Source organism: Anomaloglossus baeobatrachus, chromosome 6 (assembly GCF_048569485.1).
Source record: "Anomaloglossus baeobatrachus isolate aAnoBae1 chromosome 6, aAnoBae1.hap1, whole genome shotgun sequence".
NCBI lineage: Eukaryota > Metazoa > Chordata > Amphibia > Anura > Aromobatidae > Anomaloglossus > Anomaloglossus baeobatrachus.
The window spans coordinates 148905102-148929596 of NC_134358.1; the positions used below are offsets into that span (position 1 = coordinate 148905102).

Here is a 24495-nt window from a genome sequence, read left to right on the forward strand (position 1 = left end):
AAAATTCAGGTAATTCTACAAGTTGTAGAAATGTGGATATAGTTATATAAGCTATTATCTACAGATTATACATACATTATATACACTACAGTATCCACAAATCACTCTCAATAAAAAGGTCAAAAGACTACTTAACTTAATAATTCCTCAGGCAATGGGAGAAACAGAAAGGAAATTACCTAATAAAACCATCAAAAGAAAATGATGTTATTTCATTGATTAAATCGAGTTATTTTGCTAGCACAGATGTGTATGTTAACCTAGTTTTCTTAGACTTCTCAGCATACCATGGACATATGGACATTATAACTTCATTGAAATACAATGTAGGCAGATATGTTGTTATACCACACGTTGCACTGTAGTGTGAATGTGTGCTATCATAGGAATCTTCAATTTCAAGTGGGACAATTATAGTACTCCTAGACTGTAACTGATAAGTATGGAAATCTTGTTCACAATTAGCTGGCAGGTAACAGTTAATATTAAGGCTATGTGCCCACAGTGCTTTTTTTCAGCACAAAAAAGCATGTCTTAGGCCTCTTCTCCACTAGCGTTTTATAAATCACAGCGATACTCCGCTCAAAATGTGAGTCGAGTATCCTGCGTGTGATCTGCGTACAGTGTGTGTTTTTTTCCTCATATAGCATCCGTATGACATGTGAACGTCATGCGAGTGCTATGTGAGTTTTTAGGTAAGCAGTGTAGGGCTGGCTACGGGAGAAATCTCCTGTAAAACCAGTCCTGGCCGCGGTTACCTGCACTGAGCTCCGGAGCTGTAACCTGAACTCCAGCATCTGCGTGATCTGTCTGCAGCTGTGCAGACCTGACCAGCAGTCGCCGGGGAATCCATCACTCGGCGCTCGCTGTTCAGGCTGCACTCTGGAGCTCAGGGGACAGCTCGGGGTTCAGTGCAGGTAACAGCGGTCAGGCCTGGTTTTACAGGAGTTTCCTCCGGTAGCCAGTCTGACCCGGTATGCAAGTGTCAGGATCCGTGTGACATGCGCATGCCACCCGGATTCTGACTTGCATGGGGGTGAGAGGGCTGAGAATCTTATCAAATCGCAGCATGCTGCGATTTCATGGAGAGCCTGTGTAGAGTCCTTAAAAAACGGGGAAATGGAGACAGCCTCATAGGAAACCATTTGCAAGATTGCAATCCGTTTCTCAAGGCGAGGAAATATGCAGGACAAAAACGCCAGTGGAGAAGAGGCCTTAGGCTGGAATCACACTTGCGAGTGTAAAATCGGTCCGATTCTCATGCCAGAAAGCCGGACGATTTCTTCTCACATTTCATCAGTGTGCTGTCAGTATGCTGTCAGTGTGCAATCAGTTTTTACCTTCAGCAGCTGCTACTCATGTACTGTTATGTAGAGGAGCATTTACAGTGTTCTCTGCTACATGATAGAAATCTATTGAGAAAAACGGATGTCACTAGGATGGTCCGTGTGCCGTCTGTGTGACATACGTTTTTTTCCACGCACCCATAGACTTACATTGAAGAGACTCGCTCGAGAAACTTACCAAAACGCAGCATGCTGCGATTTTTTTCTCACTCCGACTTGGACTGAAAAAATAGCAGATCTGAGCTGCCTCATTGATTAACATTGGTCCAAGTGCAATGCGAGATTTTCTCGTATTGCACTCGTGCGAGTTAATCACAAGTGTGACTCCAGCCTTAGCAGAAAAAAAGCTGCCTTTTTTGTGCTTTTTTCCATGCTTTTTCCATGCTTTCATGCTTTTTTCATGCTTCTTTTCATGCTTCTTTTCATGCTTTCATGCTTTTTTCATTATTTTTTCATGCTTCTTTTAATGCTTCTTTTGATGCTTCTTCTGATCTATTGAGATAGGGGGAAAAAGCAGGAAAATAATGCAGAAACAATTGACTCGTTCCTTCTTTTTTCAGCCTAGTGACCACAGGGCTTTTTTTCATGCTTTTTTCCTTGCCTTTTTAATTAATAAAAAGCAAGGAAAGCACATCCCAGCAACGTCTATGAGACTTGTGACTTGCTGTATCCATGTTGCTTCTTTTTCAGTTACTTTTTTATTGCAAGAAGAAGCAACATGTCAATTGTTTCTGCCTTTTTTCCTGTTTTTTCCCTATCTCAATAGATATGAAGCATGAAAAAAAGCATGAAAGCATGAAAAAAGCATGAAAATAAGCATGAAAAAAGCATGGAAAAAGCATGGGAAAAAAAAGAATGAAAGCATGAAAAGAAGCATAAAAAGAAGCACAAAAAAGCAGCTTTTTTCCTCCAAGACATGCTTTTTGTGCTGGAAAAAAAGCACTGTGGGCACATAGCCTATTGGGAAACAAACTGACTGTCTGTAAAAGAAAATGAACATATACTGTATTCCTTCATGGTGCCCACACACATTAGATAGTAGGTTGATGGTTGAACAACTGCTGAACAAGCAATGATCTGGTTTTTGATCTTCAAGCAAGTCCTGTAATCATCTGTTAGAATGGATCCTGCAGAGATCCATTGAGAAAATTGTTCTGCAAACACAACTTTTTGTCCTTTTTTAAATAACTGATGTATATTGTATCAGTTTTATTAACTTTGGATTCTGTGGAGAACGGATCTGTTAATGGATTGCTATTTAGTCATCCATTTTTCTTGCATATGTAAAGGATCCGTTTTTTTCTTACAGGATCCATTACAAACGGAAGATAAATAGCAATCTATTAATGGATCCTTTCGCCATAGACTCCAATGTTAACAAAACAGACCCGGCAGAAATCATTTTGTCAGTGGATCTCTGCAGGATCCGTTCTAATGGATGATTACAGGACATGTAAACTAAGCCTTAAGGGGATTTTACACGCAGCGATATCGCTGGTGAAAGCACCCGCCCCCGTCGTTTGTGCGTCACGGGCCAATCGCTGCCCGTGGCGCACAAAATCGTTTGGAGCCGTCACACATACTTACCTGCTTAGCGACGTCGCTGTTGCCGGCAAACTGCCTGCTTTCTAAGGGGGAGGTTCGTGCAGTGTCACTAAGCGGCCGCCCAATAGCAGCGGTGGGGCGGAGATGAGAGGGACGTAACATCCAGCCCATCTCCTTCCTTCCGCATTGCCGGCGGCCGCAGGTAAGCTGCAGTTCGTCGTTCCCGAGGTATCACAAGTAGCGATGTGTGCTGCCTCGGGAAAGATGAGCAACCTGCGTGCTCAACAATCAACAATTTTTTAAAAAGGAACGACGTGTCAACGATGGTCGATAAGGTGAGTATTTTCCATCGTTAATGGTCGTTCCTTGTTGTCACACGCAATGACGTCGCTAATGATGCCAGATGTGCGTCACGGAATCCGTGATCCCGGCGATATATCGTTAGATACGTCGCTGCGTGTGACGGGGCCTTTAGTCTGTATTGGCCATTATACCAGCCATACATGTTTAAAGACACCAAACGAATGACTGTCTTTCTTGTGATTGTCCTGATAAAGATCTTTCTTGACTGCAGACTATCAAACAAAAAAATCTAATTGTGGCTTACTTCCTTCCAAACAGTGACAGTGTTGGTTAAAATGCTTGGTTCCAAATTTCACCCAACAAAGATCATTTGGGCTAATATCACCCATTTAGATTAACCTGAATGGTACCTTTGTATCCTACTGAGATATGGCCATAAGTGGACAGTTTTGGTGTAATGAATCTGGTGTAAATTTGCATTGTTGAATGTAAACATGTGTAAACCTTAAATGGGTTTTCTGAATTCAGGAAGCTCCCACCCGCTGTCACAGTTAGGTGTAAAAAAAACAATTGTTCTTTACTTACCTCCCCTAGCTCCAGCGCTGTCTTCACCACTGCCCCAGTCACATCACTTTTTCAGCACTGCAGCCAATAATTGAGCGCATTAGATTTGATGATGTAGACAGCTCGAATAGCTGAGCTCATTGATTGGCTGCAGTGCTGTCAATGGGATGTCACCGCTGCAGGCCAACAACAGAGACTGGTGCAGCAAGGGAGACACAGAGCTGGACTAAGGGAGGTTTGCTTTTTACCTCTAATTGTGCTTAGAGACAGACATTTCCTAAAAAAAGAGGATAACATGTTTACATGAAGCGCATGGCCTTTAAATGCTTTTTTTTTCAAATGACCTTTATTTTTTTACATCTTGCCTATGTGAGTTTTCATATCTTCTTTTTTTGTGTGAAGGGAGATGTTGCCTAGTGTTTCTTCCAAACATTTGGTAGTTTACTTTATCTGTAACTGTAGACTGTCGAGATTTAATTTTTTATTTAAAACCTACATATAGCTCTACTAGCTCTACAATATACTTTCATAGTATGATGATACCTTAAGGCCCCTTTACACACTGCAACATCGCTAGCGACATCGCTGTAACGTCACCGGTTTTGTGACGTAATAGCGACCTCCCCAGCGACATTGCAGTGTGTGAAACGCATCAGCGACCTGGCCCCCAATGTGAGGTTGCTGATCACTACACATCTCTCAGGACCATTCTTTGGTGCTTTGTTTCCCGCTGTGCAGCAAGCATCGTTGTGTTTGACACCGTTACAACGACTTTGTTAGCGACTTCCCTTTCAAATAGCTGCTTTGACATGTCCCCAACAACCAGTGAGGTTGTTCTGCAGGTCCGTATCGCTGCTGCGTTGTTGGCCAGGTCTCCCTGTTTGACAGCTCACCAGAGACTTTCCAGCGATCCCGGCCAGGTTGGGATCGCTGGTGGGATCGCTAGAAAGTCTCAGTGTGTAAAGGGGCCTTTACAGTATATATACTTGATGTCTGATAACAGCATTACCCAATATAAGCCATATCCCCTATTCTCTAAATTCATTGACATTTGCTTTATCACCTAATGATGCTGATAATGATCTATTCTGTGCATTGATAGATTAGCAGATTTATTATTTTTACGTTTCACAGTAAAATTGTTGTACAGACATTTACACATTTGGCAGTTATTGTCAGGTTTTAGCTCCGTGTAATGGAATAGTGTATAGAATAGGGACATACATCAAAGAGAGCGTACAAAGATACCTTAAAGATCAGCAAACACTAAAGATCTGCATTCTTTCTTGCTCCTCTGCAGTTTTGTCTATTCTATAAGTCTAGCTTGCAGATAAGCAGGCATAATATACACATGAATGGTTTCCTATCTACTCTCTGTTCAGTCAACAACATTGGATTACACTGACGTGTACTGTTGGTTTTATTATAACCATACATCTTCCTCCTGCTGACCCTACATTTCTTTTTCTGTCCTAGGATGGCGTGGGCATCGAAGAAAAGTTGTCCTTGAGAAGAGTGGCTGTGGTGGAAGATTTCTTTGATATTATTTATTCAATGCATGTGGAAACAGGCCCTAATGGAGAACAGATCAGGAAGCACGCAGGCCAGAAGAGGACGTACAAAGCTGTAAGTCAACGTCTTGGTCCTTATTTTGTTTTTCATTGTTGCATTGGCATTAACATTGATATTCACATCAATCTTCTTGATAAAAGATCCGGGGCCCACAAGTAAGATAATATCAGGGAATGGGTTGACTATGGTAGTCAATAAAACAAACATAGAGTGATATTTCAACATGTAACATAAAATAAAAAAGGTATTAAGGCAGAAAAGTGCATTTTGCTGCCGATATGTAAAATCAGCAGGATCTTATAACATTTTAATGATATGGACAGGGGCCGACATACCATTGGTGCAACCTGTGTGGTCGCACAGGTGCCCAAGAGGTAAAAGGGCCTATTTCTGCCTCCAGGTGAAATGTTGCATTTTTATGAGCTCTTGGGCTGCAAAGGGTCCATATAGTCTTGCACAGGGGAGCTTTTCTGTCTGTGTCCACCAGTGGTTATTGGTCCATCGCAAAAGCAGGACTTCCAGAAGTCAAGGATCCGGCATGTATTATTTTAGACTGCTGATTCTTTTATTCTCCACAAGTTGGCAGTGGCCTTCTAACAGAGAACACCGGAGTGGTCAGCCTAGTCAAGCACTGTTGCTTATGGGGAGTCGGGAGAGTTAGGGTATGTTTACACGTGGAGTTTGTTCTGTGTTTTTACTTGCGTTTTTGCCATTTATATGAATGGGTGAGAAACACAACAAAAACGCTGGAAGAATTGATATGCTGCAAATTTGATTGTTCTGCGGACAGCTATCGATTGTGCATGGCGGCTTTAGCATGTTACATTTAAAAAGGTCTTATCTTTTGGCCCTGCTATAGATAAGCTGCCGCCAGCAGTGTCTGATCACAGTTGTCTCCCAACCGCCATTGTTTTATGTGCATGGATCACTTATATTTCTTACCTGCTTTGTTCAGATTTCTGTATTTTGAACTGGACTGGGAGCATCACCCAACTCTTCTTCACACCTTCTCCAATTTAAAAAGTCCTTGTTTTTAACGGATATACGTTTATCTAAACGCATGCTGTCATTCAGCCCTTTTGGGCTCCCCAAATTGGTATCTACTGTAGCGTCACCTTTGGGACTAGAAGACATCAACATCCATTCTGCATTTGGACCTAGCTTACCCTGATTTATAGTCATGGCCGTCTAATGTGAAAGGTATTTAAAATGTAAAGACGTTCTTAGGAGTGGGATGTCTAGTTTATTGAAATGATCACAAAAAGTACTTTAACTTTCTAATGTAGTGTCTATACTTATCACCAATAGTAAATCTCATGCTTTGTGACTCGAAACATCATCATCTGTATACAGTACATCTGTAGGGTAAATATATAAAACTGATATTGCTCGAATCAGTGGCTCTAGTAGAAGGAATGACATAACTTTTTACAATTATCGAGAACACTTTTAATTATCGGGTGTGAAAAATATAGCAATAAAAAAATAACATTTGTAGCCCTGTCCCTGTAGCCATTCCAAGATATTTTTTTTACCTACTGTATACATACAGAAATATATAACTTGTTTTGTGCTTCTTTAACTTAAATAATTTGTCATGATATCGATTCGGTACAATCTTGTGCTATTTCAAAATAAAAACCCCAGATGTCCGAAATGTACTAATTTTTAACTAACCTGTGGGAGATGATTGTTTTTAATGGTTTACGAATTGTGTCCATCAGGAGCATCTATAAAGCTATCCAGCAAAATAAAAAAAACTACCGTATTTTTCATTTTATAGGTTGTATCAGATTATAACACGCACCCCAAGTTTAGAGATAAAAAAAGGTAAAAAAAAAATGGGGTCCGTTTTATAATCCGGTGGTGTCTTACTGGGGAGGTGGGGCGGCAGCAGTGGTGAAGCAGGGTCACAGGAGGCAGGGGCGGTGCTGGAGTACAGCAATGCTGTGGGCGGTGCAGAGGGGGGGGCACAAATGAGAGCTTGAGCCGAGAGCTCCATCTGCACACGCGCCGACTCTGGGTGGCGTTATTTGAATCCCTTACCGCCGACATCTTCAGTGCCTTGCCGCCCACTGCACAGAGCCTCGCCACCCGCCGCACAGAGCCTCGCCACCCGCCGCACTGAGCAGCGCCACACACCGTGAGCCGCACAGAGCACCGCTGCCTGCCACACAAAGCTGCACAGAGCAGCACCACCAGCCGCACAGAGCCGTACAGAGCTGCGCCGCACAGAGCCGCACAGATTTGCCCTACCTCCAAGGACACCTCTCCACCACCCCCCGGTAAGCTACATTTGGATTTTAAGATGCACCACTCATTTTCCTCCCAAATTTTTGGGAGGAAAAGTTTGTATTATAATCCAAAAAATACGGTATATGTGAAGATATAGTATATATGAGGAATTTAAAATCTCAAATTTCTGGCTTTACGAAGCAGAAGATTACCTTTTGTTTTTAACCTTATTTCCTGGTCAAACTTTTTTTCTAAAGAACCATTATGTAACTGAAATACTATAAAAAATTCTTCCTGCAGAAGTTTTAAATTTTTCATATCTGTAGTAGATTTCATTTTCTGATGCCAAATGTGCAGAATTCATAAAGAGGCTTGCACCCTTAATAAATTTGTTGCACATTCCTCTGGTGGACTTTTGGTTCCAGATTAGATTATTAAATGTCAGTTGTGATAAATTCACGCCTGTTTTTTAACATTGGAGCCTATGGCCAGGTTCATATAAGTGTATTTCATGATGTTTATACAGATTGTAATGCCCGGAGTAACTGAGGTCTCCTGAACTGCATTTACAGCCTCACAGATACGGTGCCTGGCAAAAGTATTTGGCCCCCTTGAATTTTTCAACCTTTTCCCATATTTCATGCTTCATACATAAAGATAAAAAAAATTTAATTTTTTGGTGAAGAATCAGCAAAAAGTGGGACACAATTGTGAAGTTGAACGAAAATTATTGCGTATTTAAAACTTTTGTAAAAAATAATAAACTGCAAATTGGGATGAGCAATATTATTCGTCCCCTTTACTTTCAGTGCAGCAAAATCACTCCAGAAGTTCATTGAGGATCTCTGAATGATCCAATGTTGTCCTAAATGACTGATGATGATAAATATAATCCACCTGTGTGTAATCAAGTCTCCGTATAAATGCACCTGCTCTGTGATAGTCTCAGTGTTCTGTTTAAGGCACAAAGAGCATCATGAAGAACAAGGAACACAACAAGCAGGTCCGTGATACTGTTGTAGAGAAGTTTAAAGTCGGATTTGGTTACAAAAAGATTTCCGCAACTTTAAACATCCCAATTAGCACTGTGCAAGTGAGTATATTGAAATGGAAGGAGTATCATACCACTGCAAATCTACCAAGACCCGGCCGTCCCGCAAAAATTTTATCCCAAACAAGGATAAGACTGATCAGAGTTGCAGCCAAGAGGCCCATGATCACTCTGGATGAACTGCAGAGATCTACAGCTGAGGTGGGAGAGTCTGTCCGTAGAACAACAATCAGTCGTACACTGCACAAATCTGGCCTTTATGGAAGAGTGGCAAGAAGGGTGCCATTTCTCAAAGATATCGATAAAAAGTGTTGTTTAAAGTTTGCCACAAGCCACCTGGGAGACACACCAAACATGTGGAAGAAGGTGCTCTGGTCAGATGAAACGAAAATCGAACTTTTTGGGCACAATGCCAAACGATATGTTTGTAGTAAAAGCAACACAGCTCATCACCCTGAACACACCACCCCCATTGTCAGACATGGTGGTGGCAGTATCATGGTTTGGGCCTGCTTTTCTTCAGCAGGGACAGGGAAGATGGTTAAAATTGATGGGACGATGATGGAGCCAAATACAGGACCATTTTTGAAGAAAACCTGTTGGAGTCTGCAAAAGACCTGAGACTGGGACATAGATTTGTCTTCCAACAAGACAGTGATCCAAATCATAAAGCAAAATCTACAATGAAATGGTTCACAAATAAACGTGTCCAGGTTTTAGAATGGTTCACAAACGCTCTCCATTCAAAGGGGTCGAATACTTTCGCAAGGCACTGTAAATATGAAGTTATAAGTTTGGGTTGGGAGGTTCTGAGTTCTCATCAGCCTCACTAAAAAACTTCGGCAAGTGTCTAGGGCTGCAGAACGGCAGTGGAAAAAAACGCACTCCCAGGAAGACTTCACCACATTCAAAAATGCAATTCACACATTTCGTTCAGCCCTCACCTCCGCTAAACAGGAATACTTCAGAAACCTCATATCCTCTTTAACACACAACCCCAAACAGTTATTCAATACTTTCAACTCCCTCCTTCGCCCACCACTGCCCCCTCCAACTTCCCCCATTTCTGCAGAAGATTTTGCCACTTATTTCAAAGAAAAAATCGACCAAATAAGGCAAGTCTTCTCTGCTCAGTCACCACAACCCCTTCATATAACTGACCACTGCCCCTCCCCCATAAACTTCCTCCCCACCATCGCCGAAGAAGAGCTTGCACGTCTTCTCTCAAAAGCGCACCTCACTACCTGTGCACTTGACCCCATCCCATCCCACCTCCTCCCCAACCTCACTACTATCCTTATTCCAGCCTTAACCCATCTTTTCAACCTATCTCTAATGACTGGTACCTTCCCCTCTGCCTTTAAACATGCAACAATCACACCTATCCTAAAGAAACCTTTCCTCGACCCAACCTCTACTAACAGCTACCGCCCAATATCACTACTCCCGTTCGCCTCAGAACTCCTGGAACAACATGTCCATGCTGAACTTTCCTCCCACCTCTCATCTAACTCTCTCTTTGACAACCTACAGTCCGGCTTCCGTCCTCATCAATCTACCGAAACTGCCCTGCCTAAAATCACGAATGAGTTACTTACTGCCAAAGCTAACAAGCACTTCTCCATAATCCTACTTCTAGACCTGTCCTCAGCCTTCGATACTGTCAACCACTCCCTCCTATTACAGATCCTCCCTTCCCTTGGTGTCAGAGATCTTGCCCTCTCTTGGATCTCTTCATACCTTTCCAAATGCACTTTTAGTGTCTCCCACTCCCACACAACCTCTTCATCCCGCCATCTCTCTGTTGGCGTCCCTCAAGGCTCTGTCCTGGGACCCTTACTTTTTTCCTATCTACACATTTGGCCTGGGACAACTCATAAAGTCCCATGGCTTCCAGTACCACCTATATGCCGATGACACTCAGATCTACCTCCTTGGCCCAGATGTCACATCTCTGCTGTCCAGAATCCCAAAATGTCTATCTGCTATATCCTCCTTTTTTCTCCTTTCGCTTCCTAAAGCTCAATATGGCCAAAACTGAACTAATCATCTTTCCTCCATCTCACCTACACTCTCCACCTGATCTATCTATTACAATAAATAACACCATGCTCTCGCCAGTACCCAAAGTTCACTGCCTCGGAGTGACCTTTGAGCCTGCCTTGTCCTACATACCACACATCCAATCCCACACCACCTCCTGCCATCTTCAACTCAAAAATATTTCCAGAATCCGTCCTTTCCTCAATTCGCAATCTACAAAAATGCTAGTGCATGCCCTCATAATCTCCCGCCTCGATTACTGTAACATCCTCCTCTGTGGCCTCCCTGCTAACACGCTCGCCCCTCTCCAGTCCATCCTTAACTCTACTGCCCGACTGATCCATCTCTCTCCTCAATACCACCCCGTCTTCCACCGTATCCAATTCAAACTACTAACACTGACCTACAAAGCTGTGCATAATCTGTCTCCTCCGTATATCTCGGAACTAATCTCCCACCACACTCCAACACGTCACCTCGGGTCCTCCCAAGATCTCCTTCTCTCCTCTTCTCTCATTCGCTCCTCACGCAACCGACTCCAAGACTTCTCCCGAGCATCCCCAGTCTCCTGGAACTCGCTGCCTTAACACGTCAAACTATCTGCTACCCTTGCAAGCTTCAAACGGAACCTGAAAACTCATCTGTTCAGAAATGCCTATAATCTACAATGACCTCACTGCTTCACCACCGTGCGGAACTGCCACCCGACCACCGTGCAGAGCTGCCGCCAAACAACCGTACGGAGCTGCCGCCCGACCACCGTGCGGAGCTGCTGCCCGACCACCGTGCAGAGCTGCCGCCAAACAACCGTACGGAGCTGCCGCCCGACCACCGTGCGGAGCTGCCGCCCGACCACAGTGCGGAGCTGCCGCCCAATCTACACCCCACCTACTGTCTCCTCCCCAAAATCCTATAGAATGTAATCCTGCAAGGGCAGGGCCCTCTTCCATCTGTACTAGTCTGTCTACTGTAACTTGTATATGTATTCTGTATGTAACCCCCTTCTCATGTACAGCACCATGGAATTAATGGTGCTCTATAAATAAATAATAGTAATAATAATAATCAGGAGACCTGCCACCAAACCTGGCATTGTGGTATATCTATATATAAGGACAGTGAAATACCCTCACGTGAAACCAGCCTTTGGTTAACAACTGGCCAATGAATGACTGACGAATGGCATCTATCGGAGGCATGTTTGTTTAACGTTGCGCACCTTACACTTTGGGATACTTTGGGTTTAGACATACAGTAAGTTAAAGAAGGACATATCAGTAGTGGATGTATATTGCTAAAATTGTGTTTTGCATTTGTATACTCTTATTCGTCTGATTCTGAGGAGCTGTAACTGAAATGTTTCTTTTCAGCAGCTCAAGACAATACATAGTAGTTTACCGATTTCTATTATTTGATCTCTAATCTTCTTGTAATTTAATTATCTATTGTGTGAAAATGATTCAGCCTGATAGCATAATGAATTTTTACTTTAGTTTTCAAGTGAGCTGATTTATACTGTTCAGATCTGACTGAAAAGCTCATCATGATGTATCCTATAGGAATATCAGGGTACACGCATTATTCTTTACTCCTGAACACGGGATAACACGTACGTTCACCATGGCAGTTGTGCCAGCACATTATTCCCAATGCTGTAAACCAGCACCTATTTAAATGCTTGCTATTTACAGGTGTTGCATTACAATAGCAGGCTGTCTGTCTGCAGTATACCCCTACTCTTGTAAAAACTCCCCAAGGAAATAATTACTGGTTTGGACATCTGCCAGTAACAACAACTAACAAACTGAAATTTAACCTGAACCAGTGGAGCTTCTGTGATACCAGCCTGTTACTTCTTCTCACGTTGTATGGGCTGGTGAGCGAGAATGTCTGCTTTAGCGCTTGTGAATTAGATAATGATATTCCATCATCGAGAGGGGCATGTAGAAGGAGTACATTTAAAGAAAAAAAAATAATCTTTTGGGGAAAAAAGTCAAGGGTTAATTTGTAACTGTTTTGAATCTAAGGCTATGTGCGCACTAGAAAATGGATTTTTCTTAAGAAAAATCCGCACCCTGTGGCAGAATACCACACCCGTGGCAAAAAAACGCGGTTATAACGCACCCACGGTATTGCCACTGTTTTGCTGCGATTTTTCCGCAGGTTGGTACTTGCGGTTTTTTACCATTATCTATGGCAAAAACCACAGGTACCTGCGGAAAAGAAGTGACATGCACATTTTCTCAAGAAATTTTCTCAAGAAATTCTGCAGAAAGAATGTTCTTGAGAAAAAAACGCAGTGTGCGCACAACTATTTTTTTTTCCCATAGGTTTTGCTGGGAAATGTCTGCAGAAAGGTTACAAACATTTCTCAAGAAATTTCTGCAGCAAAACCGCGGGTAAAACCGCGTTTAAAAACGCAGTGTGCGCACAAGGCCTAACACAATATATATAATGGAGGAAGGGCCTCATAGTAAAATGAAAATAGGATCCCCTGTTTGGTCCACACCATTAACAAAATCCAAATTTATGCCCTCCATTTTAGTTTACAGAGTAATAACAAATTTCTTTTATATACCGTACATTACGCACAAAAAGTTAGAGATATTTGGCTTTCAGGTGAAATTTCAGGAAGCTCCTCTAATCTTTTCAGGTAAACGTAAGTGATCTTCTCAAAACCTTTGAGTGCACATGTCCAGCTGTTCAATGTTTCAGTACTTTTTCCCAGCTTACTGTTCTCTATCGAGGAGCGTAATGGCAAAATTAACACCAGGTGTTTGATCCATGAATCACACAATAAATTTCGGAGCTCAATTAGAAATGGTATTTAAATATTCGTCCTCATCATGCTGTTCACGTTTTGACATCATGAGACCAAGACGAGACCTTACAATCGATCAGCAGTTGCTTGCCATTGCGAGGATTCAAGCAGGATGTTCTCAAATGGAAGTGGCCACTGAGCTTAGAGTGACATAGAGTGTCATCACTAAGTTGCAACAGAGATACATAGAGATGGAAAAAGTCACACAAAGGTATAGAAGTGGACACATCCCACACTAATGACTGTTTCGTTGTGAATAATGCCATTTGGAACTGGATGATGAATGCCACACAATTCCAAACACATTTAAGGAAGGTGAGAGGCACCCAAGCGTCAAGTCAGACCATTCAAAATCATTTACATCAGATTAGTCTGTGTGCGAAACGACTTGCAAGGGTCCCTGACTACACCACTATGGACAGGCGTCATCTTCTTGCATGGGTCAAGGACTATCTAGGTTGGACGAGGAACCAGTAGGCCTCAGTGCTGTTCACTGTTGAAAGTCAATTCATACGGAGCAGAAGTGATTTCCGCCAATGATGTTGGCGATGTCAAGGAGAGTGCTATACGTCAGACACTTTTGTCACCAGATAAGCCCTTGTTGGTGGTGTTAGTATGGGCATGTGTGTCTAGTTAATATAGAACTGCCCTACACTTTGTAAATGGTACAGTGACAAGTCCCTACTACTGGAATAACATAATTAATCCAGTCATTGTGCCTCTGCATGAACAGCGCAGGCCTAATTTCATCTTCATGGATGACGATGCTCCAGTTTATCAAGGTTGCATTATTAGGGAATGACTGCTAGAGACTGGGTACCTCAAATGGAGTGGCCTCCATTTTTTTTAGTCCTGAATCCCACAGAAAACTGAGTCGCCTTGTAGAGGCTTGTAACTCTGTACCCCAGAACCTCAATGACCTGAGGGCTGCTATTTAAGAAGAATGAGATCCATGCCTCAGCAGACAATAACTCAACTTGTGAATAGCAGGAAACATCATTATCAAGTTCTACTTGATGGTCAAGGCCACCTGACAAGTTATTGAGACATTTCCATCTTTTGGGGTGGTATACCCACCACTGTTGTTAGCTTTTGTTTTAATAAATTGTTTTAGATGTGAAAAGCACCATTGCCTGTTACTAAAATGCCCTACGTTCATGATAAATTATCATTGTTGTGTGAACTTTTACATTTCCATAAATTTCACCCTAAAGCCAAATATCCCTAACTTTTTGTGAGTAGTGTATTTTGCTGCTTGATCTATTTTGAAGGTTGCCTGAGCACATGATATATTCTACTTTAACCAAGTCCAAACGATCTGATAAGGGTAGGTCTTTTGAGAAATAAATAAAATAAATAATCCAAAGCTAAATTCTAGACCCTGAGCTTTGTGAAGAAAGCTCGACAATAGGGTCATGATAATACATAAAGGTTAATCCATTTTGAGACATTAATGGCATAAATGTTTGTTAGGAGTGGATTTTACATTTATAACTCCCACCTAATGGACAAATGAGGGTCTCCTATTTTCTTTGTGCAGTATATTCTGTGGTTATTACTTAAGTGTCTTAAATGGGTACACTCTTTAATTGAGAACTCTTTAAAGAAAAAGTATAGACAATATCGTAGGAAAGGATGGGGCTTGACACAAGGATTCATAGAGCACCAAGCAGAGAATACCAGTCATACGTCACCCATTCAGGCTTGCAATAGGTATAACACAAAATGGGTTTCCCTGGATCTTTCAATAGTATTTTCTTTTTGAACTTATGGGATACAGTATTGACACAATGGTTGTGGAGCCCCATATTGAATGTCATTTCTGGCCACATTTGGAATCAAACTTTAGAAATTTGCAACCATAATTACAATAGGTATCTTATATGCAAGATTGGAAATAATGGTGGATAAGAACAATAAAATAAATCAGTAAAAAATAAGAAAGCTTAATTGTCACTGTCTACAAAAGCATTACATTAAAATATTAAATATCTATTCTTTTCTATGTTGTTGTTGTTGTTATACAGTATTTCATTATGCAAATTATTATGGGTTAGATTAACAAGTGATTCTTAGTGACTAAAAGAATTCATGCTTTTTGTAGATCATGCCAAATGTAGTGTAGTAGATAAGTAATTGGCAGTATATTCTGTTCAGGATCCCTAGAGATAATCCTAGTACTCATAGATAGATGGCAAACACACCATTAACCATGCATGAAGCCATGCAAAAGATTTAGGCGGGTGTAGGTTTTTTTTCGAGCATTCACTTTGCATTTTGTTAATTGCTTAGAAAAAACCTAACTCATCTATTTTTGTAAACGTTCTCACTTTACACCATTTTTTCCCACACCTACCTAAAATGTTTACATAGTATTGTATATATATACAGTATATATACATTTTTAAATAATTAATTTGCATTTTATTGCTTGATATAAGTATTTGTTACAATAGAGAAATAGAAAAACAGAACTTAATATGTGGTACAATTGTTTGCAATTACAGAGGTCAGAAGTTTCATGTAGTTCTGGACCAAGTTTTCACACACTGCAGCGTGGATTTTGGCCCACTCCACCATACAGATATTCTCCAGATCTTTCAGTTTTCGGGGCTGTAGCTGGGCAATATTGAGTCTCAGCTCCCTCCAAAGATTTTCTAGTGGGTTCAGATCTGGTGACTGGCAAGGACACTCCAGGAACTTAAAATGCGTCTTACGGAGCCACTTCTTAGTTGCCCTGGCTGTGTGTTTCGGGTCTTTGTCATGCTGGAAGACCTAGCCTCAGCTCATCTTCAATGCTCTTACCGAGGGTAGGAGGTTGTTGGCCAAAAGCTTGCAATACATGAGCCCATCCATCCTACCTTCAATACGATGCCATTCGTCCTGTCCCCTTTGCAGGAATCAAAGTATGATGTTTCCGCCCACATACTTTACGGTTAGAACGGTGTTCTTGAGTTTGTACTCATCCTTGTTCTTCCTCCAAACACAGTGAGTGGAGTTGATACCAAAAACTTCTATTTTGATCTCAACTGACCACATGACCTTCTTCCAAGTCTCCTCTTAGACTAGACTTGTCTAAATATTGTTGAGCAAACTTTAACTGCGCTTGAACATGCTTTTTCTTTAGCAGTTGAGTCTTGCGCGGTGGGCGTGCATACAGGCCATGAAGGTTGAGTGCATTACCTATTGTTTTCTTTGAAACAAATGTATCTGCTGATTCCAGGTCTTTTTGTAGCTCTCCACAGATAGTTCTTGGCTCTTTGACAACTTTTCTGATAATTCCTTTCACTCCTCTGTTTGAAATCTTGTGGGGAGCACCTGATCCATGGATGGGTTATGATGAAACTATGTTCTTTCCACATCTGAATTATGGCCCCAACAGTGCTCACTGAAACCTTCAGTAGCTTCCAAATTCTTCTGTAACCATGCCATCAGAATGTTTTGGAAAAATAAGGCTGACAAGGCTTTAGACAGCTTATTGGTTTTACCCATCATGAGACTTTTCTTGTGTGGCATCTTAATAATGAGACAGCTTTTTATAGACTATCAGTTGAACCAGCTGCCATTAATTTTTCACTATGTGGCAGGATTGCTTTCTAATTAGTGATAAGTTTCATCTGGTGTCATTACTTTATATGACTTTTTGCACCTCACTTTCTTCATGTGTTCAATATTGTTTCCCTGTGTCATTTCTCATTTATATATACACTATATCATGAAAGTGAATACACCCCTCATATTTTTGAAAAAATGTTTATATCTTGTCATGGAAAATACTGAAGATATGACATTTTGATACAATGTAAAGTAGTCAGTGTACAGCTTGTATAGCAGTGTAAATTTGTTGTGCCCTCTAAATATTTCAACACACAGCCTTTAATGGTCAAACATCATGCAACAAAAGTGAGTTCACCCCTAAGTGAAAATGGCGAAATTGTGCCAAATTAGCCATTTTCCTTCCCCGGTGTCATGTGATGTGTTAGTGTTACAAGGTCTTAGGCTCATACAATCTCTCATACTTGTCACTGGAAGTTTAACGTGGCACCGCATGGCAAAAAAATCTCTGACGATCCAAAATAATTTTTATTCTACATGAAGAAGATTGCCAACACCCTGAAACTGAGCTGCAGCAGAGTGGTCAAAACCATACAGCAGTTTAACAAGACAGGTTCCACTCAGAACAGACCTTGTCATGGTTGACCAAAGAAGTTGAGTGCACGTGCTCAGCAATATATCCAGAGATTATCTTTTCAAGATAGACGTTTGGGTGCTGCCAGCACTGCTGAAAATGTTAAAGGGGTGAGGGGTCAGCTTGTTAGTGCTCAGACTATATGCAGAACACTGTATCAAATTGGTCTGCATGGCTGTCATCCCAGAAGGAAGCCTCTTTTAAAGATCATGCACAAGAAAGCCCGCATACATTTTGCTAAAGATAAGCAGACTAAGGACATTGAATACTGGAACCATGTCTTGTGCTATGATGAGACAAAGATACATTTGTTTGGTTCAGAGGTTATAAAATGCCTGTGGTGACAGCCAGGTGAGGAGTACAAAGACAAATGTGTTTTGCTTACAGTCAAGCATGGTAGTGCGGGTGTCATGGTTTGGGGCTGCATGAGTGCTGCTGGCTGTGGGGAGCTACAGTTCATTGAGGGGACCATGAATGCCAATATGTCCTGTGACATACTTAAACAGAGCATGATCCAATCTCTTTGAATTCCAACATGATAATTATCCCAAACACACCTCCAAGACCACCACTTCCTTGCTAAAGAATCTCAGGGTAAAGTTTCTGAGCTAGCCAAGCATGTCTCCAAACCTAAATACTATTGGGCATCTCTGGAGCATCTTCACATGGAAGATGGAAGAGCCCAATGTCTTTTAACATCCACCAGCTCCGTGATGTCATCATGGAGGAGTGAAAGAGGATCCAGCGGCTCCTATGAAGCTCTAGTGAACTCCCAGAGACTTAAGGCAGTGCTTGAAAATAATGGTGTGTACAAAAAATATTGACACTTTGGTGGGCACAATTTGACCATTTTCATTTATGGGTGTACTCACTTTTTTGCCAGCAGTTTAGACATTAATGGCTGTGTTGATTTATTTAGAGTGCACACCAAATATTTACTTCAAATGTGAGCTGTGTATTCAATATTCAATACCAAAGGTACTCGATATTTCAGCTCAAGGTGTGAGCCTTTCTTTGCAATCTCTTTTTCTTTACTTTTGACTTTCAGGGTCCATATCTCACCATTAACTACATCTTTGACCATGAGACTAACTTCATTTTACAGACAAACATCTTGACTATCTCATACATAAATTTGACTTGCAACTATTTAGCATATGATTAGTTATTCAAATTCATTCCATGACACTGAATTATTACTGTTTTGGTTTTGATGTTTGAATTTTTTTTTTCTTTTTACGAGAATACCACAAATGACAAACTGCTCTCACATTCTCTAATAGCTCAGTGTTTTATTTGGTTGATTCCCAAACAAAAGGTGGCGGGTTCAATTTGAGTAGCAGCCATGAAGAAGATTTCCCAAGAAAAGAGAAACAGCATCATCCAGGTCATTAATAGCGGTCTCTGGGCCAAGAAAACTGCCAAACTGCGTCATGTGAGTGCCATGACAGTCGGAAGAATATGAAATGAAGTCAGTCCATATATTCAAAAACCAAGAGGTGGACGTCCAAGCAAAATATTGGAGTCAACAGTTTGGCTCATCACATGGTCTATCAGTTCTGGTGTGACAAACAGAGCAGTGGAGGGGGCTCGTATGCTTCATAATAGTGGGATCACAGACATCCATGCAAGCACCATGCGATGCACCTTAAACAAATCTGGAATGGTGGTCCGAAAAAAGGTAAAGAAGTTTCAGCTTCACTATCATCATAAGAAGTGGCAGTTTGAATTTGAAAAGAAGTACGAGACGTGGACACTAGAAGATTGGAAACAGGTGATAAGTAGTGATGAGACGAAAGTCAATAGACTAGGCTGTGATGGGTGCAAATGGTTCTGGAAGAAACAAGGAAAAAAGGGGCGAATGGATTGAGAAATTGAAGGAACTGTCAAGCTTGGTGGAGGAAGCTGAGTATATGGATGGTCAATGGTGGTCTCAGTGTTGAGCTACATGTGAGTATCCTACAAGAGACGTTACTTTGTACACTCCAGTACTATGGGTTTGAAAAAGACAACTTAGTTTTCCTCAGGACAACGACCAGAAGCATACATTTAGATGGTCGAATAAATGGTTCAATCGCTATGAAGTAAATGCAGGATTGGCCTCCACAGTCCCCAAACCTCAACCCAATTGAACACTTGTGGACAGAGTTGAAGAAAACGCTTTATACATACTCAAGTGAGCCGACCAGTATGCACCAACATTGGGGATGTGAAAAAGAGTCCTGGGATTAGATTTTGGTCAAGACATGCTTGAATCTGATCGAGAGTATGCCCAGAAGGATTTGGGCAGTGTGGAAAGCCAATGGTGGATTTACAAAATACAAACAAAATAACAAAAATGTAGATTTTTTTAGCAGCAAAACAGTAACATTGCAGTGACATGACAAGAATCTGCATAACTAATTTTATGCTAAATAGCTGCAAGCCAAAGTTATGTAGGATATAGCCAAGATAATTGTCTATAAAATGAAGGTAGTGCCATGTTCAAAGTTGTAGTGGATGGTGAGATATGGCATCTGAAAGTCAAAAGTTCAAAACATTTTTACCCTTTTGCTTGTCACAAAATATATATATATATATATATACATATATAAATTCTGTGTGTGAATATAGTGTAGCATATATATTTTCTAGTAGCTATTCTGCATAATATGGTGATTTTGTGTGTCTGTGATACTGTACGCTGTGGATTGGGTGAGTAAGAGGCAGTGGCGACACATGGATCAGGTTTTACATCACACCTGTCACAGACCACCTACTGGGTGAGAATGTGCAGTTAGGTGAAACAGCAGGGGCAAGACCCAAAATGCAAATTAGACATAACATTTTTGGCTGCCTCACAAATATAAATCTGATCTACATCTACATCAGCCTAAGAAGGGATTGTGATATTTTTTTCCCTCAGTAACAGTTTGTTTTAAATAAATCTACCATATTAATAAATGTAACAGATTTAGCCTTTAGAAGACTATGTAGAGCTATAATTACAGTATATCATTCATGACTTTACTACAATAATATTTTTCAGATTGATAACAGTCTTCAAAATGTGTCGGCTTAGATTATAGATTATTAGGTCATAGCCCTTGTCCAGTTACTTGGTGCTCACAGTGGAGCCACTTCTCCTGTATATCTAGAAAGCAGATTTTATGAAGGGAGGATTTTGCTGCCGTCTGTGCTGTATATTTAGAATTATACTAATTATATTCCTTTTTAGCTAAATGCATTTCACAAATCATCATTTTATAACAATGCCTAATTACATTGGGTAATGCAAAATGAAACTTCCATCTAAAAATACTTTTATGTTAAAATTATATGTGGCAAATAATGCAACCTTTTGGCTAGAAAAATGCCTTATAGACATTTAGTGAAATAGCACAAATCACAACATGCGTCACTTCTGCCATAACACCTGATTATTGATCCAGCCGCACAGTATTGATGATTTTATTGTCCTTACATGCTATGAATCAGGCGGTGGAGCATTATAACAGCGGTCAGGGCCCAGACCTGCTAAATTCAATCACCAAATTCAATTTCTGTGATAAAGCTATGACCTTACCAAGAGTTAAAGTACGCCATGGGAGCGCCGCATTGTGTACATACCCATAATAGCAATAGATATGTTCTTTGGTAGGTTCCTGTTCGGATACAGTATAACATTATATGGATTATATACAGGCGATTGGAGTGTGGTGCCCACATATAGAACACCACCTACACAAAAAGTGTAATACTCGGTGTTCTCACCTACGGAATATTTATAGTGGCTCTCCAGAGAAAAAGTAAAGATGAATAAAACGTCAGGGCCCGAATAGTTAAATTAGCTGTGCCAGAAGCTAATTGCCGCTTCTGTGATTACATCTGTTACCATGGTAACAGAGGAAGCCATGACTTCAGACTACCGCTTCTCCCCATTGCACATTGGGTCTAGTCTAGTGCAGTGAAGTGAATAGAGCAGATGGTAGACTTGTGATGAAAATTACGTGAGCCTCCCTACCTGCTCCACACCGCTGCCTGTATTAACAGAGCGGAACACAGGAAAAGAACGAAAAACTGCTTTAATCCAGACTATATATCCTTTGTGCTCAACCTCCATCCTCATTTCTCTCCAGTACAGTCTCCTCCTTTTTGTCTGTGCTTCTTCTCTGCTTTTTCACTGTTAATATAATTCTTAGCACCAAACTTTACCACTATGACAAGATTCTTTAACATATTTCTTGTTATACGATCTTCAGTTCGATATGAGGTTCTGTTCTTGGGCTCAATTTAAAAAAAAATAAAAAATGTATTAGTGGAATCGGACTATTAGCGTGATACCTCCTGTACTCCGGTTTGTCAGCAGCAGGAGCAGGACTATTTGTGTGATACAATAGCTCTGTGTAGGAGAAGGTTACACATTGACTGACAATAAAAAATGTCGCAGTGCCTTGCTGTCCTCATTGGCTGACAGTTTTCTGATGGCTCCACAATACACCTGCTGTGGATAAGGAGGTATTAACAATACAAGAACAATAGGCGTAAAGAGCCTAAAACATGACAGGTGTCCCATGTCTCAGAGTCTGCTCCCTCTTGAATTTCTGGTAGATCACTTACAGGGTCTTCTTCAATACTAAGGTGATGCTTAGATACAGTAATGGACTTGTATAAATAAATTCACATGTATGGTACAAAACTATTACCTTTAAAGAAACATCTACATTTCTTTGTATTCATTATTAGAGTATTAGTATATTCCAGTCCTATTTTGTCTTCACTCTATGTATTGTTAAGTCTGTTAGCTAAAGAAAAAGCAAGTAACTGTGCACAGATTTGGTGCCAGCCACTCTGTATAGTGGACCCAAGAGTATACGCCATACTTAACGCTTTAACCCTTATACAGGGATATGACCTTACATCGGAGTGCCCTGGGTTGCTTCCACAAAATGGCTGCTGGCCGGAGAAGCAACCTTGAGGCAAGAGAAGTCAAGGCTAACTGGGTCATTAACTACAGTGGCTCAAGAAAGGAAAGAAATAAAAGTTAAAGTCATAGGCATAGTCAGGGTGAGATACCAAGTAATTAGTTAGAAAACAGTCGCGTAGGTCTAGGTCACCAGAGGGGAAATACAAGCACTAGAAGTCATGGTACAAGCTGGGTCTATATCAAGAATCAGAGTGCAGAAATAAAACACTGGAGTCAGGGAGCTTACAAGCACAATATGTGGCTACTGAAGCAGTATGCTGGGAGTTTAAGTTGGGTGTGGTATTGCCTTATTGGCCACTGCTGATTGCTGATTACATCTGCTGTGCTACGGTACTGCACACACCCATAAGCCTGACTGAGCATTGAACCTTAGGACTAAACTGGACTAATTCCTGGCCGGACAGTGTTTATGCCGTCCAGTGATATTATATCATCTCTTACATCACCAGCATTCCTCTGATTTTAATGTTTTTGGATTAAAGTTTTCTTTCTATTATCTACCTTGGATTAGAAGTGCTGAGATTTTTTCCTCATTTTTGTACCACGCTGAGCCACCCACCATGGACATGTTGCATCAGTGATTAGTATACCATGTGTTCAGCCTCCCCACCTACCTGTTTTTATATATGACGGCACCTGGCGACTGAAGCAGATATCTCTGGAGCAGATCCAGGTACAGATGTGATATACAGTATATATATATATATATATATATATATATATATATATATATATATTATGTTCCACTGCGGTATCTTACCGTATATGTCCAATTGCTTATCCACCATAGGTCCTACCACTGAGACAACCACTATTTGAGAGGCTGGTAGTGGAACTACCACTCATCACCCTTTAATTGTAAGGGACAGAGTTGCTGTATATGCACAGTAAATGGTCAGTACAGGAACAAAAAACCTATGGGACTGCTGTTTTACTAGCATTTGGAGCCCCTTATTCTGGAAATCAGTTTTAGTCCTGCAGTCCACAGTGAAATAATGAACCTCTTCTGCCTGCAGCCAACCTCTATTTTGAATGGAGTCTGATGTTTTTATGTGCTATAATTATAAATTATTAGCGCGCTGTGTAATATTCATCTATCATGCAGAATTATGAACAGAATGCAGAAGACCATTACACTACAATGTACAATAGTGTGTCTTTCAATTCTCTAATCACTATAACATACTATATATATATATATATTTATTCCCTCAAGTGTCTCAATTTTCCTTTCATGCACAGCAGATATATGGTGGTATAATGTTTGCAACAAAATCCTGTGATATTCTATATTTTTGTGTCAAAAAGACTAAAGTATTATTAGGCTATGTACCCACGGATTTTGCCACGGAAAACCTGTGGATTTATCTGGATATTCTAGATAAATCCGCAGGTTTTAGCAAGTACAGACACTCCCCATGTTATCCTATGAGACATGGGGAGTATCTGTGTCCATATTGTGGTATGTGCGGCTGCGGAATATGCTGCGGATGTCCCGCAGCCTCACGTAACTGCATTTCAATTATTCCTGCAGAAATATCTGGGGATGTCCTGCCTCTCCACTATGGAGATAGAGGCAGGTAAGTTGCACAAATGTCCGCAGGTTTACTGCAGATATTTCGCTGGAATCCCGCAGCAATAGATAGCTGTGGATACTGGGGATCAGCTGTGGGAAACCTGCGGACGTACCTGCGGATATAGCCTTAAACCCACCACATGGCTGCCGGATCAGGGGCCTTTTTATTCAGCAATATATTTATGGTCTTTACCAATGAGGTGTGGCTTATGGGATTCTCTAGGGCGTGTATTTAGGCTGCTCTGCATAATTACCATGTGAGCAACACCCCATTGTAAAAATTT

At 41.0% G+C, this 24495-nt stretch overlaps 1 protein-coding gene across 5 annotated transcripts in view; it reads left to right on the plus strand.

The window, feature by feature from the left end:
* NOL4 (nucleolar protein 4) overlaps positions 1 to 24495 on the plus strand; it is a 428227-nt gene that overhangs the window by 166362 nt on the left and 237370 nt on the right. For all 5 annotated transcript variants that reach the window (XM_075353310.1, XM_075353311.1, XM_075353313.1 and 2 more), the window contains exon 2: positions 5235 to 5384. In XM_075353310.1, the coding sequence (XP_075209425.1) occupies positions 5235 to 5384 (150 nt within the window). The remainder of the gene's footprint in view (positions 1 to 5234; positions 5385 to 24495) is intronic.